Source organism: Pyxicephalus adspersus, chromosome 10 (genome assembly GCF_032062135.1).
Source record: "Pyxicephalus adspersus chromosome 10, UCB_Pads_2.0, whole genome shotgun sequence".
Taxonomy (NCBI): domain Eukaryota; kingdom Metazoa; phylum Chordata; class Amphibia; order Anura; family Pyxicephalidae; genus Pyxicephalus; species Pyxicephalus adspersus.
The window spans coordinates 10,059,886-10,077,079 of record NC_092867.1 but is presented as its reverse complement, the minus strand read 5'-3'; the positions used below and the strand labels follow the sequence as shown (position 1 = coordinate 10,077,079).

Below are 17,194 nucleotides of genomic sequence, written 5' to 3'. Positions count from 1 at the left end.
ATGGTGCCCCCCATTTGCTGGCACAGGGTGTTACATCATGGCATATCTCCAGCTGATTTATACACTCAGTCTCAGTAGAGACTAACAGGGAATCTGCTACAGTTTGGCTTGAAGGCTTCTAAACCTGCCAATGATGGAGCTTTCACCATATGTAACCCATATCCACTGATTTTCTGCTCTGGTTGCTGGTAATGAATCTGTATCATGTAATCACATTTCCTTTTAGAATAATTATTAGCCTAATACCTTCCCTCACATATTCTCTCTCTGTATAGGACACTATTTCATTTTGTTTCTCAGTCACTCCCTTTTTGTTTTTTTTTATTCTCGCTCCTATTGCTCAGGCAGAACTTTTTTTGCCCCTAGCTCAATAATAGGGTACTCAGACCTGTTGGTGTAGGCCACCAATGCATAACCAGCCCTGAAGATATGAATGATATCTTATGTAAAGAATTAGAACACATAGAATGTGAAATATAATAATCATAGCAAAATTGTAATTACATTTTGAAAATGTCCTTTGGCCTGTTCCCTTCTATACATTGTAACAGAAATGCTAGCATATGATGATGCAAAGAAAAAAATAACAATATAGATGGTCTAAGCAAGAAAAGCAAGAAAAATGTTACATAGTCATACATAACATCTACACTTTGTGCAATGGAATAGTGTGTACTGATAGCACATGACCAAAGTCACTGATACATCACCTTTGGGGAAGGATGGGGGGGGGGGGGGGGGGCGTAATGACAAAAATAGGAAAACTGCTGTTCTTGCTGACCTGCTGGCTTCTGTATTTGGATTCACTGACATGGAACAAATAATAAGATCAGACATTTCTGACAGCTTCCTGATTCTCATGGCTGCATGCTTGCCAGGTCCATGAGTCAGAAAATACTGAAGGCAAAGCAGCAGACAACAAGCATTTTCATAAGGAAGCCACCATGTTTCTGATAATAATGTCCTTTAACCTTACCTATATATCTCTTAACTTTTGATTCATGCCTTTAAAAAATCTTATGTCAATGTATAACTGGGCAAAGAGAAGCCTTCTCTAAATGTATACCCTTAAATTGCAAATTTATACAGGGGGAACATCCAATATACTCAGAGCTAAGGGCAATACCATGATGTATATTTTTCCTTCGGAGGATTACAGGGGGTCCTGGAGTATGAGCTGGTTTTGATGCTGCATATAATGAGCCCTTAAGTGACTTTTTGTTTATGCTACATGTGCAATTACTAGTCAGTGCATGACAGACAAGACTGTACTCACATGTCTCCAGATTACCCCAACATGCTATTCATTTGTGTGAATAGTGGTAAAGTTCCCCAACCTCCCCAATCTGTAATATTAGTGTTGTAATATTAGTGTTGGTCCTCTAAGGTTCTTTTCACTGATCAGGTCAGAGATTTTTGCATATTCAGAAGTATTGTCTGTATCTCTACTCGATCAGCCACTGTAAAGGAAATAATTAGTATAAATGCTACATCCAGAATAGTAATAAGTGGGGTTCCTATTTAAACCAAAACATGTGCACTCAACATTGTCTGATCCCTATATACCAACAGAGCTTGTTCGGGTAATTTTTGCAAATATTTAGTTTAGCTCCTACTCCAGCTGCTAAAAGCATTTACAGATTTAAAAAAAATTGTATTCTTTTGTATCAGCTCAAACTTTAAATAGCTTTCATACATAGATCAAACCATTGTCTAGCCTGTAGTTACTGAAATTACACTGCAAAGACAGATCACTATGGGTTTATCAGGGATTTGGCAACTTGTCCTACAGCACAAAATTACTCATTTCAATGACTATGAGATGGAGAAAAAAAATTGCAAATAAAATTCTAGAAAGTATCGGAACAAAATAACAGCCTTTATCTGTAGTTTTCATTACTACAATCCATAAACTGTATTATATTCCCCATGCTATGGAAACACGTACATCTCGAGGCAATTTGGTCAAAACTCTAGATAATATAAAGAAAAAACAGTTCCTCTTTAAGTCACATTTTCTTCAGCTGACTAATAAATAACATGGAAACAGTGCAAGCATCTAACATCAATACCAAATCTTCTGTGCACACTCTGCATCTCCTCCTATTAACGCAAAGCATTTGCCACTTTTGGCATCACCGCAGCTTTAAAGCACAGCGCTGAGCCAAACACTTGAAGCCAACCCCCTGCTCTTCTACCATGTAAAACAACACAAATATGAAGTTTACACAAATCGCATTGCACTTGTCTATATACAGAATGTATTTCCTATATGCTTTGTGCATCCTGCTGATTTTTTTTTTTAATTCATGCTCTGGTAAATCTGTTATCTTTTCTGAGTCCATAGAGAACACAATTATTACAGCTGACTTGCCCACATAACAACATGTCATACTAACTTCTAAGCAAAAGGAAGAGTAAAAGCAACCGTGTATAGCCAGATGTATTTTTTAAAATGACTTCAAGCAATCCCATATTCCTTTTAGAAAATCCCTGCACAGCTAGTGGGGTTGCCACATGCAGCGTTTGCGAGTAAAATCCGATTTGCTTTTGACCTTTCTAGAGTAGCTTTCTGCCAGGTTTAAAAGGAAGGCTGATGGTAAAGGTCAGACAAGATGTGTATCGAGAACCTGTCTAAACAATTGTGATTCTTTCATCTAGGAGCAATAGAACATTTTGCTGTTAAGCTTTACGGTTTGAACACGCTTTAATCAAAGTACCAGTTTTGTACTAAATGCAGAATCTATGAGGTTTTAGAAGTGTTAGCTTTAAGAGGTTCTATGATGTAAATGCCACAACATATAATCAAATGCTCCCGTGAGCAGACTTTTGCCAAATTTTAACTATATCCGTGAATGGTGTCCCAATATCACAAAGTGTCCATGATGGTAGAACTTGGCTGGGATCCATAAAGTCCTTGAAATTAATCCATGCATGTATATCTGCTACTTCCATGTGATTGGTGAGGAGAAAAAAAACTAAGCCCTTTCTTGTGCTGTACTCATTAGAAACATGTCCAAATAGTGTGTAGGTGTGTGAGACATTCTCAGCACAAAATGTGGCTTTCCTGTCCAACCATGATGGGGTAGAAACTGTTGTCTGGAGAGCACTGCTCCGTTTCGTCTGGGACTTGTGGTGGACTCAGAGAGCTTCTTCCGCTGTCATTGTCTTTTCCTGTCAATTTAAAACACAAAGCACATTTGTAAAGTTGTTATATATGTGTAGCACTAACATTTATGGGATAATGTAATTTAGACTGTAATTAAAAGAACATTAGACTCATTCGGTGCCTACACTTATTTGAGAAAGTGACCGTTTCACTTACACACACAGTTACTTTACATGAACACATGCATTACAATACTTTTACATTTTTATGTTGTTTGGGAATAACAGCAGAAACTGGAATATTCCTTTTGAATATAGTTTATAGAGTTGGCAGAAGGAACCGAAATCATTTGTAATGAAAGCCTATATTGATTTGTGCTTATCCTTCATAACCAAGAGAAGTCGGGCTTGAGATGGGGAAAGTGATATTTTGTTTCTAAATTTTAAATCAGGCCTGAAGTAAACAAAGCTGAAAACTAATCAACTCTAATCCTGGATTAGTTTCCAAACAGGATCAAAGCATGAAGTAAAGTCAGGTCATCAAACCAAAATGCAGTGATGTCTTGAGGATTATAGCGTGCAGCCAGCAATACAAACTAATATGTCAAGGTATGTCTGTTGTGTCGCTTAACTGAAACGATCCCTAAACTGAAATGCTAAATGAAAGTCCTCTCTGCAAAGTAGAAAATAAATATCTTTCCTGCTGCCAACTCTGCTGGATGCCACTCAAATGTGGAGATATTGCAACCTGAAGTCTCCAGAAACAGGAGAGGAGAATTTCTGGTCCTCCTTCTCACTCACTGGCGCCTGCCATCGACCTCCACACCACCATGGGGTCAGGAGGATCCACTAAGTGAGCCGCAGTTTCTCTGCGTTCTGCAATGGGAGGGATATTGCCCCCTGTTCATTGCTGGAGAGCATTTACTATCTGTTCCAGTTTAGTTAGTGATTTTAAAAAAAGAGATATTTATCAAATATCTGTAAGTATATAAAATATACATTTCTTAAGCTTTCTGACTGGTGCGTTTAATTTGACAGAATTTTCTACTGACAGATTTATTTATTATACAGGTGTGGTAGAAAACAATGCCTACTTTTTACAATAAGGATAATTTACTTTAGGACTTTTTTTTAGCAAAGCGAGTGTTCATTTTGCAATGTGGATGTTCGTTATTAGGGTAAAAACAGTTTAAATAATCAATTGTGCAATTTTGTGATTATTTCCTATCTTCTTGTTATATCATGTTACATATTGGCTAAAACATTCTGACATTAATGCTTTCACAAAATAATATTTATATGATACTGATAATATTGAAAAAAGTGCTACATTTAACACATCTTGAGTTATTTATACAGTAGATGGCCACTCCTAATATACTTTTTATACTGTATATGCTGGATTGTTGGTTAATAGATAGAGGGGTAGGATATATTCTATCCATATAAAGTAGAAAGTATGGATAAACAACCCCTAGGAATACATGCAGTACATTGTGCCCCATTGTTAATCTGCAGATTCTGTTACGGTTGCATTTCCCCTCTAGTGAACAAGGGCTGTTTCTGTTTATCAGGACAGATCTAAATACTGGTTGAACATATATGCAAATAAATGATGAAATTAAACCTGCAGGTCCCCTAGCAGAGCAGAACTGACAGAACCAAATGCAAAATCTATACATTAACATTTTAGAATGTAGAAGTGGCTTTGTATTTTTAAATAACACTTGTATAGACAGACTATGTCAATCCTGGACTCTCCTCCTGCAAATCCTAATGGCCTGACTGACCTACTTTATTTTATCATTGGGCCTGTAATGTTATGGTGATCAGTAAAATCACAAACAAATCATAACTCTTAACTTTTATGCATGTTCCAATATATTCATTTAAAACCTCTAAAGCAGAAAAGTCAACAGGACAGATAGACAGCTAGAATTTTCAGGAGAGGTCAGAAATGGCAGCCTCTGTCTCCCCCATGGTAAATTTCCTTTTAAGTGGACAAAATGAATGTCTACTTTGCTAACCATAGCCAAAATAAGACAATTTGGGGAATACAAAAGGTTTTCATTCTTCTTTTATAACTGAATACCTTTACCCACACCTCAGTTTAAAGCCCCCATGTTATTTCAAGATTTGCCAACATATTGCAATGAATTGTACAAACTCTAAATTACCGGTAATGTTCTACACAATTATTGTAACACAAATTTATCTCCTTCCTCAAGCTTCTTTTTTTAAAAAGTAGCCCCAGATTATTCTAAGGCCATATGTTACAGTGGCAGCATGCTCTGTTGGCTTGGATGATTCTAAGCCTCACTTCACACTGCTGATAAGTTGTTATTTCCCAAATGTCCATTCTACCCAGATGAGCTCACATGGGTATTTCTTCCCTTGACCACAGCTATGTATCAAAATCCAAGAACATAGAGGCAACTGCACAGGCACCCCAACATATATCATTCTATGCTCTATGAGCCAGGAAGTATCTATAACTTTAGATAACAGTGTCCACACTTTGGGGGACTTGACCATGATTCACAGTTTTTCATAATAGTTTCAGTTAGAAAAATCTATGACTCTTTGAAAGTTGAGGGAGAACATTTATTAATATACTCTATTGTTTACTTAAATAGAAATGTATCTAGGTCCACAATAATTCACAATATTAGGTTGAGTAACTTTTTTAATTAAAAGTTGTCTTTATTATTTTTTTAGTTGTCTTAGTTTATCATGAACCCATGTTTCATGATATTGAAAAGGTAAAAACAAGCTCACAGCTGGAATAGCAATAGCGAGTCCTGGCTGTAACATAGAAGTGATCTGAGCACAATGTGCACCCCACCTTATAAAATAATTTCATATTCATATTTCCTATAGGGAGTGAATTTAAACACGCTCTAATCTCAACACGTTGGGTTCAGAACTGTTAAACCTCAGAGGCTTTCCCCAGAGAAACTTACTAGAAGGCTCTCCAGGCTATAGCCATAGTTTCGAGATTATGGCTACTCTGTATTCCCCAGGTCCTAGCTGTTGTATGACATCTATAAAAGGTACATTTTGGAAGAATGCCAGGACAGTGTAAGCATTTTAAAGGTTCATTTTAAAGATCAAGAGGGGAATTTTTTATCACCGCTATAGTAAAATACTATAAGAATGAAAAATAGTATAAGCAAGTCCATTTAACATTGCGCCTAGATATGCCACAGATAAAATTAAGATTTTTTTTTTTTTTGGCAGATCTTGTTATATACAGCTAAAGTGCTGTTCATTTACATTTTATTTTGGGCTTCTTCTACTTTCATCTGACATTACTAGAGATGAAATGTGTGCCAAGTGTGGGATGGTTACATGTAATAAAATGTTATGTGAGGCTCTACAAGACAAATTACTATTATATTACCCTGATGTAACAGTAATGACAGCCTTGTAGACAGTAATCTGCTTTATTTTGCTGTTCAAGTCAATTTCAGACGCTCGCAGTTCCTTGTCACTGTTCTTGACAGTCGGTAGCAACATAAAGCAGGTACATTTACTGCTGTGTTGGTGTTTCAGGAGAAAGGTAATGCGGAATATACTTTAAAATAATCAGATCGTAACTGAGATAGGTCTGCCATGAAATGAAGCCACTGGCAAACTCCATTAACTTTAGGTTTTCTTTCCAGTCTAAAAATGGACTAATCTTTTTAGCTCATTGGTATTTCGAGCTGTGGAGTCTACATCTAGCTTTGAAATGAGTCCCTAAAATCTTGCATGCAACATAAAGATGCTGGACCAACAAAACCATAAAAAAATAAAGTTGAAGTGATTCTGTGACTCCAATAAAGATAAAAAAACAAAATCTCCTGTAGTGTCTTCAAACCAGTATGAAAAATCTACATCCAGCGCATACACAAAGGGTGTGTTGGATGCCTGGATCTCCTGCTGTACTTCATGGTTCCTCCTACCAGACCCTCACATCATTACTATTTCTTGTAGTGACATATAGGTGGTGAAAGGTACAAGAGATGCAACAAACCTCAAAATGTGTCAGTAACAAATATTTTTTATGGCGTGTTTGCCTGCACATGAAATGGTAAGGTTTAAGGTATCTCCTTGTTCAGGAGCATTTTGTTTTTTATTTGTATTTCAGTGACAGGTGCTTTAGCTACATCTTTCAATAGTTTTTTGGTCTAGCAGTTTGTATTGTTACAAGATGGAGTGGGGGCAAAGGGTATCTAACAAAACCAAAAATGACAGATTAATTTCTCCAGATACACAACTTGCCTTTATACAAGCTTCTCAATATTTACAAAGGACATAAATTCACTCGTTGTGCCCTGCATTACTTTGAAAACCCCAAAATTGCTTTGTAAAAATAGTAGGTAGGTCCATTACTACATGCTGCCTGCAGAAATCAAACAAGTCTGTATTACAAACAATTGCTGTGCAGAGGGAAAGGGCAGTATTTTTGTAATACTAGATAACTGCACAGATCAAGACTTATTTAACCAATACTGAAGAGAAGTACTGTACACATAAATACACATTCCACTTATATTACGACAATCTTTGTTTAGCACGGATTTTAGCTTTAACACAAAGGTTTGACAAATAAAACATTTAAGATCCCATTGGTTCATTTTATGAATTCATGTGCCATTTTAGAGCACTTCACTCTCACAAGCAAGTTAGGACTAGAGGTTTTGTAATGGGTCTGTGCCCTCTGTCAAGCCTACATTATAAACGTGTCCTCCAGCCAAACAGGAGATCTTTCTGAGGAAAGCAAATGTCTGAACTGACATTTCTGTGTACTTAATGCATCTTGGGCACAGCAAGTAATGTCTTAGGTACATTCAGTGCTGTGTAAATACTAATAAGTACTGACAACTGTGTTTTCCTCAGAGATATAATGTATGTGGATAATGTATTCACTACCCTACCTCCACCATTGCCAGGAGTCCAAGGAACCAGGTAACCTACTCAGTATAAGGAGTTTGCAGTAGTCTTATTATCCTGATATTTGCTTAATTTGCTTAATAGATGGGTTTATGCTCAGCTAACTCAGATGCAGTAAAGTGTAATCATTGTGTAACACTACAATAGATGAAACTTCCATACATAATATGTAAATAAATACACATCATTCACAAAGACGTCCACTTATAAATATTTTCACACAAGATACATAGTGTTTACACATTTTCCCCCATTTAATATAATTAGAAAACTGTGTGAATCTTGGGTAAAAGCATTTATAAATAGGCCCTATAAACAAAGTGACTTTTTTCATGCATTGTTGATCCAATAAGAATATACCTTTCTTTTTGAGAAGACCCCTATTCACAGAAAGCCCCTATTTGCCGATAGGCGAAACACGTCGGGTTATTTACGGCTCTATACGGTTAACCTTATTTTGTAGTTGCACGCTGTCTAGACTTGTCATCCTATGCTGTTTAAATGGGCACAGGAAAGACTCACATATTCTAATATGTAATGATGATATGACATTATCGTATTGTAAAATATACTCAATTTCAATCTAGCCAAAACCCCTTTTCTTTGTCTTTTTCTGTATTTACATTTATTTATAGGGTGTTATTTTGAGCAATTTTTCCCTTCTATTACATATAATTTATAAATACTTTATAGAAATATTGTATCATGTTACATATGTAGCAAACAATGTTCACAAATATGCTAATATATAGCAATTATCTAGGGCCAGTAAACCTTCTGCAAGAGGCCCCCAATATTACTCAGTAAAAATTTGTCAACAATTTCATCACTAAATAGAAATGCCTACTGAATTCAGGAAGTAAAAAGCTTTGCAAGGAAGAAAAAAAAACTTATCCGAACCTTGGTTCATTCCTGCACCCATTTCCTGGAGGTCCCAGTGGTGTCACCTATACCTCCAAGAAATGTGGAAAGGCTGGCTCCATGAAAAGTTCTTTTTAGTTCCCATGTTTCAAGAGGTTTTTTTAGTCAGTAAAATGGGGCATGTATTTTAAAATAAAATACTGTATTCACCTTCAATTCCTTCCTTACATCTCTATGTTGCATATAAGGCAGCATATTTACAAAAATGTAAATTACTTTTGAAATTTTAATACCATGTTAAAGTTGAATGATCGGATTTACATTACCCTTTAAGTTCTAATTAAGTTTTAAAGTGGAACTAAACGTTTTACAAAAAATTGTAAGCAGCCAGTTTATCTATTGCAGAAGTGACAGGGCAGGTAAAGGACATGTCTGCTGGCATTTTTAAAATTTTACCTTTAGTTCTGCTTTAAGTGTTATTTCAGATATCAGGGACAAGCCTGTATCCACTTTCATTTACACTTTTTTTTTTAGCAATGAAACTTCTTCAGAGCCATCACTGCTTGTCTAACCCTAAGTTATTCTCATACAATGTTAAACTATTTATTCTGTGGGTCAGGCTAAGCAAAGTAATCCAAACTTTATCAATAATTGAGCATTTCCTCAGAGTTTACAAGGCTGTCAGGAAGGTGCCTGCGTGTTTTGCCCCAGTGCTTTGTCTCAGTTGGGAGTTTCTAATCTAGCTCCTCATGGAGCCTTCAAAGATACCAATATTTCCTAAATTATCTCTAACCAAACAGCAGTGGTTTCCATTTGAGGTACTCTTAAACTGCTACAGTCCTCATTCTAGCCTTAAGGATGCATTTATAAATACAAAATACAAAGGTAAAGTACCTGCCAATTTAAACACACAACTGCCCTACAAATAAATTACAATCCAGCATATTTGAAGACTATTGTTGCATATTTTCATAACTGCTCCGGATCCATGACAGTTCAATTATGCAAATGCTACTCCAGTCCAACAAACTCATGGACTGATAGCAAGAGATGTTAGAAGAGCTTTCACTAGCTCCCTGTTTTTTAGGGCTCTGGAGTTGTTTAGAAGCTGTCTGAAAGTAAGTGCAGGGATTTCACTTTCACATATAAATCTATGAGCAGAAACCCTGGTATTCTGGGCATGGCTGTACTTAACCCTGTAACCTATTGTTGACCAGTTATTAACTAGGGTAATAGATACAGTACTACCTACTGACATGTTGATAGATGAAGCCTTTCATTAGGTGATTAGATTAATAGCCATTCTATACTCTGTTGGACATAAATATATTCCAAATTTTTGATGAAACAGCAAATAAAATATATTTTCTCTAGATGGTCTAGAAATAGATTTTTGTATCTATCAAACTACGCTATATCAATAAATATTAATTTCTCCAGGCAGATTCTTGAGTACTTAATTCATTTAAAAGAGGGTGGAATGGAGAAGGTGATCAATTTTCTGGATGTGTGTCATGGGCTTGGATGAAATCTATGATGGAAATACGATGTGCCTTAGACAGTCATAATCAATCTAATTTAACCAAGATGATGCAACTTGAACAGTTATGATAAATGTACTCTATTATTTTTAACTCTCATATAGCTATAAATATATTGATGGTTTATGGGCAGTTTACTGTACACACAACATAATAAAGGCTCTCTCCAAGTCTTTCCTTTTCCCCCTAATTGTTGGCTGGCATGAAAAAGATGTAAATGAAATCTGTTCCCTTAACATGTTGGTCTTTGTTCTTTCAAGAGGCTTGGTGCTTCTTCAGGTGTTAGTCATTGTCTGCATGATATGCACACTTCCTATTGGCTGGCCAGTGGTCGGGTCCTCTCAGTATCTAGAACTGATTCTGCAGTGGTGTTGGAACAAAGGAACTGTAAGGGCCAACACGTGCACATCTAAAGTGCTTGATGGCGCCAGCGACAGGCCTGAAGTGTGGACTTCAGTGTGAAATCTTGCTTCACCATATAGGAAAACGTGTAGGATTACAAGGCAGCTGGGGCTTAATTCTTTTCCCCAAATATGAGCTTTACCTGTACAGATACTGACACTCAGCGTACATTTTCAGGTGGAAAAGTATTCAATGCCATTTAAAATACATGTATCTAGACCAGCCCCCACTAAAAACATTGCAGCTGTGCTAATTATGTATATACATATGCTGTCCTGTGCTTCTAGACCCGTTCTTCAGAGTATAAAATACAGCCTGGCAGGTACTAGGAGACAACAGGGTATTTAGTATATTTAAATAAAAAATTTAATAAAAATTAGAATGCCTGAACCCAGAAGCCTCTCCCTGACAAAGCTCTGACACAGGGTGAATGTAAATATTGGCATGTTTGGAACATGTCAAAAGCAATCAAAGGGCAGGTTTAGACCTGCTTCGGGATTGAGAACATGCATGGTTCCCCATTGCTGATACCTTGCAATTAGTTCTGCCCATTGCACAGCAGCACTAGTTCTTAAAGAACCCGCATCTGCACAATTGACAGCACTGTTCACTGTCAACCCCATTCATTCGCTATGTGGTTGCTGCGGAGAGTAACATCTCTCCCGAGGCAGTGGCTCATAGGCACGAGGAAGTGGTAACAGCAGTGTAACCTTTTGGCAGTGTGAACATAGCCTACATGTCAACCTACTGGCTCGATAAAAGATTATGTAACACTCATATTCAATATTTTCTGTTTACCTGAAATTAACTCAAAATTCCTGGTGTATTCTCCACAAAAATATACAGGGTATGGCCTGGAGACAACAGCAGGGTGTCTGGAAAGCTAAGTTTAGCTTGTCACAGCTAAATTGAGTGCAGTAGCCATGGTGGTACTTCTACCATTTTGGGCTGAAGCCACTCTGGCATACTTGGTAAATGTGTGGCAGATGCTGCAGAAAATAATTCAATAGTTCTTTGTAGAGGCCGGAAAGAAAAGCTAGAAGTGAACCTAGATAAGTAACCAATACTGTGTGGTCATGCAGGTTCTTTTTGTAACTGGTCCAAAATTTGGAACAGTTTCTCTGCTTCCCCATAGGGAATGACATTTCCTTTAACATAAAGTGCTTCTTTGCAATGTGAGTTACAATAATACAATGTGTATACTGGCAGGAGATCCTTGGAATCAGAGGTGCTTATCACAGTACTAATTTATTACTGTAATAGTGTGCATAGTCAAATCACAGCTGCATGTCTCAGCAATAAGAAAAAGCAAACACAACACAAAAGATTCTATTTACCTTCTTTAGCCAGCCGTTTCTGTATGTTGTTTCTGTGGTGGTAGGTGATTCTTGGCTGCATTTGTGCGTCAGTGGAATTCTGAAGATTTCTTTGCCCATTTAACTTGCCTCCATCTGAGTTATTGTTAGCGCTAAAAATATATTGGAAAATAATATTATTTCCGATATGAAAACAGATTACATAATTTACAAACACAATTTTGTAATAACACTGAAATATCTGCTGTGTAATACTGGGATATATAATTTTGACTAGTGGGGTTTTGAATTGTAAAGAAAGCCATAAGTTCCTGGTAATTACATGTTTTGCAGTACCACTGTGTTCACGTGAAAATGGTAATTCTATCTTATGTCAAAGAATCAATAACTAGACTTAAAGATATGTACACACTGCATGAAAATTACAGGCACTGTACATTATGAAGCACAGTACACAGAATGACATTCTTATTTCTGCATTAATGTGGCAGTATGCTGTATTGCTACTCTTACTTAGCTAATCTGTTCTCAATTTCCAACTGAAAGGTAAAATCACTCAACCATAAAGCTTCATGAATACAAATTAATGTTTATTTTTAGAACATAATTTGCTCACAAACAGCAGAATTTCATGTCAGCAATCACCTGTGAATAAATATATGCTGACATTGTGTTTTAAATTATACAAATGACAAAGCCAACGTAACGTCTCATTATCAGAAAAAACTGACCATATGAGGAAAATAACACTTGCATATTGTACAGGGAAACCATGGGACCATCTCATTCCAATGGGAGACAAATGGTTGCAGCAGAATTTCAGGAAATATTATTTGTGAGGAATTGTCTGGGTTGCTTTTTGTGTATTAGACTGAACAGCCTGCAGAGAATGTTGGGGTAGTTTTATTCACCATGCACTGGACAGTGCAAACATGTAAGGCCTCTGATCTCTGAACATGTCCAAGGCCTCTGAATTTCGCCCCAGACATCTGCTCTAGTAAGCAAGTATCTTATTTTTAAGATAAATTAAACATTTTTATTAGATACACTCATAGACTGTTTTTCAGTATTATTTTCTAAACATAGCATTTACCAGCGTTCTTTGTATGCTGTGATATTTTATTCAAAGCGATAATATACCTACTTGGTATGATAATTTCAATGTAAAAAATTAATTCAGATGGTTTATACTTTAGTATACACATCTGTAATGTTTAACACCCATCCTCCACTGATTTATTTTAGCAAGAATATATAAGGATTCTACTCAAAATCTGGAGAGAACATAGTTCGCATGACTATCCATGCCTTATTCCAAAACTTGGTTAATACACAGAATACTGAGACATACTCGCTGAGAGACAACACTGCAAAGAAAACAACCATAGCTCCCAACTGTCCCTCCTTTAAGGGCACCGTAACCTCTTCAGATATCATATCACTTTTTTCCCTCATTTGTCCAATATCTTGGCCTATGTATAGAACTTTATGGACAAATATGCTATATAACTATTAAAAAATGTTATATGTCATCCTTGACATTCAAAAGAAATAATAACTTTGGAACTGTGTTTTCTGAATGGCCAGGAGAGAGGTGCTGAAATGAACTATTAGTAAGTAGTAGAAATGTGTATTAGACCTGCAGCAATTAGATTATGAGCAGGCTGGAAGCAAAGATCCCAATTATATAGTCTGCCATGAGATATTTTTGAAAATCCACTCTCCGGGTCATATCACACCTAAAGAATCTTTGCTGGTCTCATTTTCCTTTGCTTGGGGATTTATTACCAACAAGGGGACCTTGTGTAAAAACAAAATATTTAGATGTACATTTTAATATTTCATACATTTTCATTTTTCATTTGGATGGACATTTTCACTCTGTTACCAATTAGCACCTATTATTATATTCAGTTCATACAGTCATTTTTCTTTATATAGGGTGCTTCTCTGAAAACAAATAACCTCATTTGATTTTAGGAAGGTTAATGTTGCTAAAAGTTCCTTGCCTATACTATCAACCACTGGCAGAGTTCAAACCAAAGTGTATGTATGGCTACAACAATTAGAGGCATTACTAAAAGTTTGGTAAAGTGAAGTGGAAACCAATTTCTTAATATCTTAACTTAACCATACCTTTTATTGGTTTGGGAAGCATTAAGATGACATTTGTGTAAAAATTTATAGCAATGATGTAATAATACACAAGCTGGTCTTTGTTTAACTGATATATATTTATATGCACTTTTTGCTGTATATTTTTTTGCAGTGGTCCGCAACTATTCTCCATATCCCCTGAGGAAGCGCTTAGGGGGTGAAACGCGTCGGGTCAGGAGAGCTCACACTGTATTTAGATAGTTGTTATTCGGACCGTCTCTATTTAAGGTGTATTTGTAAATGTAGAATATCTTCAGATACAACTGAACAATTTTAATATTTGTTTCATCGGGTTATATAATATTATAATAAAGTCTGCATTTTATTAAGCAATGTAATTAGGTGCCAATTCAAAAGCCTTCTATTCTTCCCTTCACCCTCTCTTTAAAGAATCTGCCATGAGATAAACAAGATTGTCAGCATTTACAAGAAAAATATGCATTTAGGGCTCTCGCCCCTGTCGTGAGCATAGGAGCTGAGTGGAGAGTCCTACAATGGGAGAGAGGGAGCGCAAGAAAAACCTGGGAGTGATTTTAAACCTCCTTTTCAGAGTTGACCTTTAAATTAAGAGAACACATAGCCATGGTAGCTGGCCAACAGATACAACACTTCCTGACCCTGGGCAGTTGTCTTGTAGTACTTAGCAGACCATGCAGTGATCTTTACACAGCATTCTCCCTTTGATATACAAAGCCCCGAGACACAGCTAGAAATGTTCAAGGTTAAAAAGAAGTCAAGTTATACCACGCTGAATTCAGCATTTCAATGTCTCCCTGCAGAGTAAGGCTCTATTAGGGTTTTACATTTATATCCAACTCTGTTCAGCCTCTTAACCAAAACCTAAATGCAGTGAAGGAATACAAATATTTTGAAAGAAGGAGTCGAACATTAACATATTCCAATTCCAATCAAAGCGCATTATTAGAGACACTTCACATTTATCGGGCTAATAAAAACTCTGGCTTTTTTCCAATCTAATTCACAGCAATTACAATAGAACACAGGTCTTAATAAGAAAAATAAAAACCAGTTTGGAAAGTGAATTTATTAAATAGGGGATTACAAAAAATCCTAATTAAGCAGCCACTCATAAATAACAGTAATAGACCAATCTGCAACTTCATAGATCAGAGAGGTGAAAAAAAACTGATTAACTAGATGAGACAAATTTGTGGTTGTACACTATTCCTGCAGATAGAATTAACTACTGTATTTTTTGCAGTATAAGACGCACTTTTTCTTCCCCAAAACTGGGGGGGAAAAGTTAGTGCGTCCTATACGACAAAGGTGTGATAAAACTAAAATAATATACTCACCCGTTACCCGATCCTGCGTGTGTCTCTGGCTGCAGCAGCGTCTGTCTCCTCTTCTCTCTGGCAGCAGCACGTGTCTTCTCCTGTCTGTAAAGCAGAGCGAAAGAAGCCGGCGCAGCGCCATCTGCTGTTCCCTGTCCTAACTGCCGTACAGTGGAAAAAAGCACAGAGTGATCAGAAGGGGAATTTGAATGACAGAGTGATCAGAAAGGAATTTTGAATGACACAGAGTGATCAGAAAGGGAATTTGAAAGGCATAGAGTGATCAGAAAGGGAATTTGAAAGGCACATGAGTGATCAGAAGGGGAATACCGGTATGAATGGCACATGAGTGAGTGATCAGAAGGGGAATAATCTTTCAGAATCTTTTTTTTTCTAGATTTTCCTCCTTTAAAATTGGGTGCGTCTTATATTCCGGAGCGTCTTATAGGGCGAAAAATACGGTAGCTCTAGCTGATAATCTGCTTTTCCTAAACATGCAAGATGCAAACTCACAATAGATCTAAAATGATAATTTCCTATCCACACAGCAATGATTCCACAAGTTAAAGGTGCTTTATATGCATTATATCTTTATGCAAACACACCCTGGCCAACTGAATAGATTTTCCAAACTCTGAACCTTTCCCCACTAGATGAGGCTGACACCAGGGGTTTCTCCCAACCAAAATAATCATTTATATTTATAAGCAGCACTCTTGGAGGTCATTTTTTTCTGACCACAATACATTTATATTTTTGTCATACAATTTGGAATGGCCTTGTAGGCCTGACTGTATTGTAAATATTTTACCCATGTGTGCCAGCATCTTGTAACTTGCATTGTGCAGTAAGACTGAACCCACACACATCTAATTTAGTAGAGGGATATGACCACTTCACATGTTTCTGACATCATAGTATAACTATTCATTACCCTCAACCCCGTCAGGGATTTGTAACTTTTTTTATGCAGATATTGTCACAGTCGGATATAACCTAAAGTTTTCCATATTTCTGGCTGCTAGGGGCCAGGAATTGCCATCTACAACCAGTAAGTTAGAACAGCACAGGATCCCTTGTTAAAAGTGTCAAAACTAGAATTAACACCACAAGTGGTGGTGCCTGGGGATAACTAACTTTTACACTGAAATCCTGACCAAAGTACAACTCAGGGTTAAAACCAAAAAGTTGAACTCTCTCAATCTAAAATTGACAGCTTTGTTTACATGATGTTTTATTAGGACTATAACTTCATGCACTGATAAAAGCACGTTTCTATAGTTTTTGAAAACTGATGCAGGCTTTTTATGATGTACATAATGATGACACCACCACTGATTTATCAGCATGAAGAATTTACTGACTAGTCTAACAGTACATTAACATTTGCTGAGATCTTGATCAACTGCATAACTTTCAAAGGCTCAGAATTTGGCTTTATCTTAGTTTAGGCAGATTGTGTCCATTGAATAAAAAAATTGTATAGATTAAGATTTACTTTCTCTGCCAAAGTAAGTTTCTAGTTCTGAAAACCTCTTCATCCAACTGTCTGAACATACTTGTTATTCTGGCAACT

At 36.6% G+C, this 17,194-nt stretch overlaps 1 protein-coding gene across 5 annotated transcripts in view; it reads right to left on the bottom strand.

Moving 5' to 3' along the window:
- Window positions 1-734: 734 nt before the first annotated feature.
- LOC140338836 (zinc finger matrin-type protein 4-like) overlaps window positions 735-17,194 on the bottom strand; it is a 289,898-nt gene continuing 273,438 nt past the window's right edge. For all 5 annotated transcript variants that reach the window (XM_072423151.1, XM_072423152.1, XM_072423155.1 and 2 more), the window contains 2 exons: window positions 12,188-12,318; window positions 735-3,174 (listed from right to left, as the gene is read on the bottom strand). In XM_072423151.1, coding sequence (XP_072279252.1) covers window positions 3,047-3,174; window positions 12,188-12,318 — 259 coding nt within the window. In that variant the 3' untranslated portion in view covers window positions 735-3,046. The remainder of the gene's footprint in view (window positions 3,175-12,187; window positions 12,319-17,194) is intronic.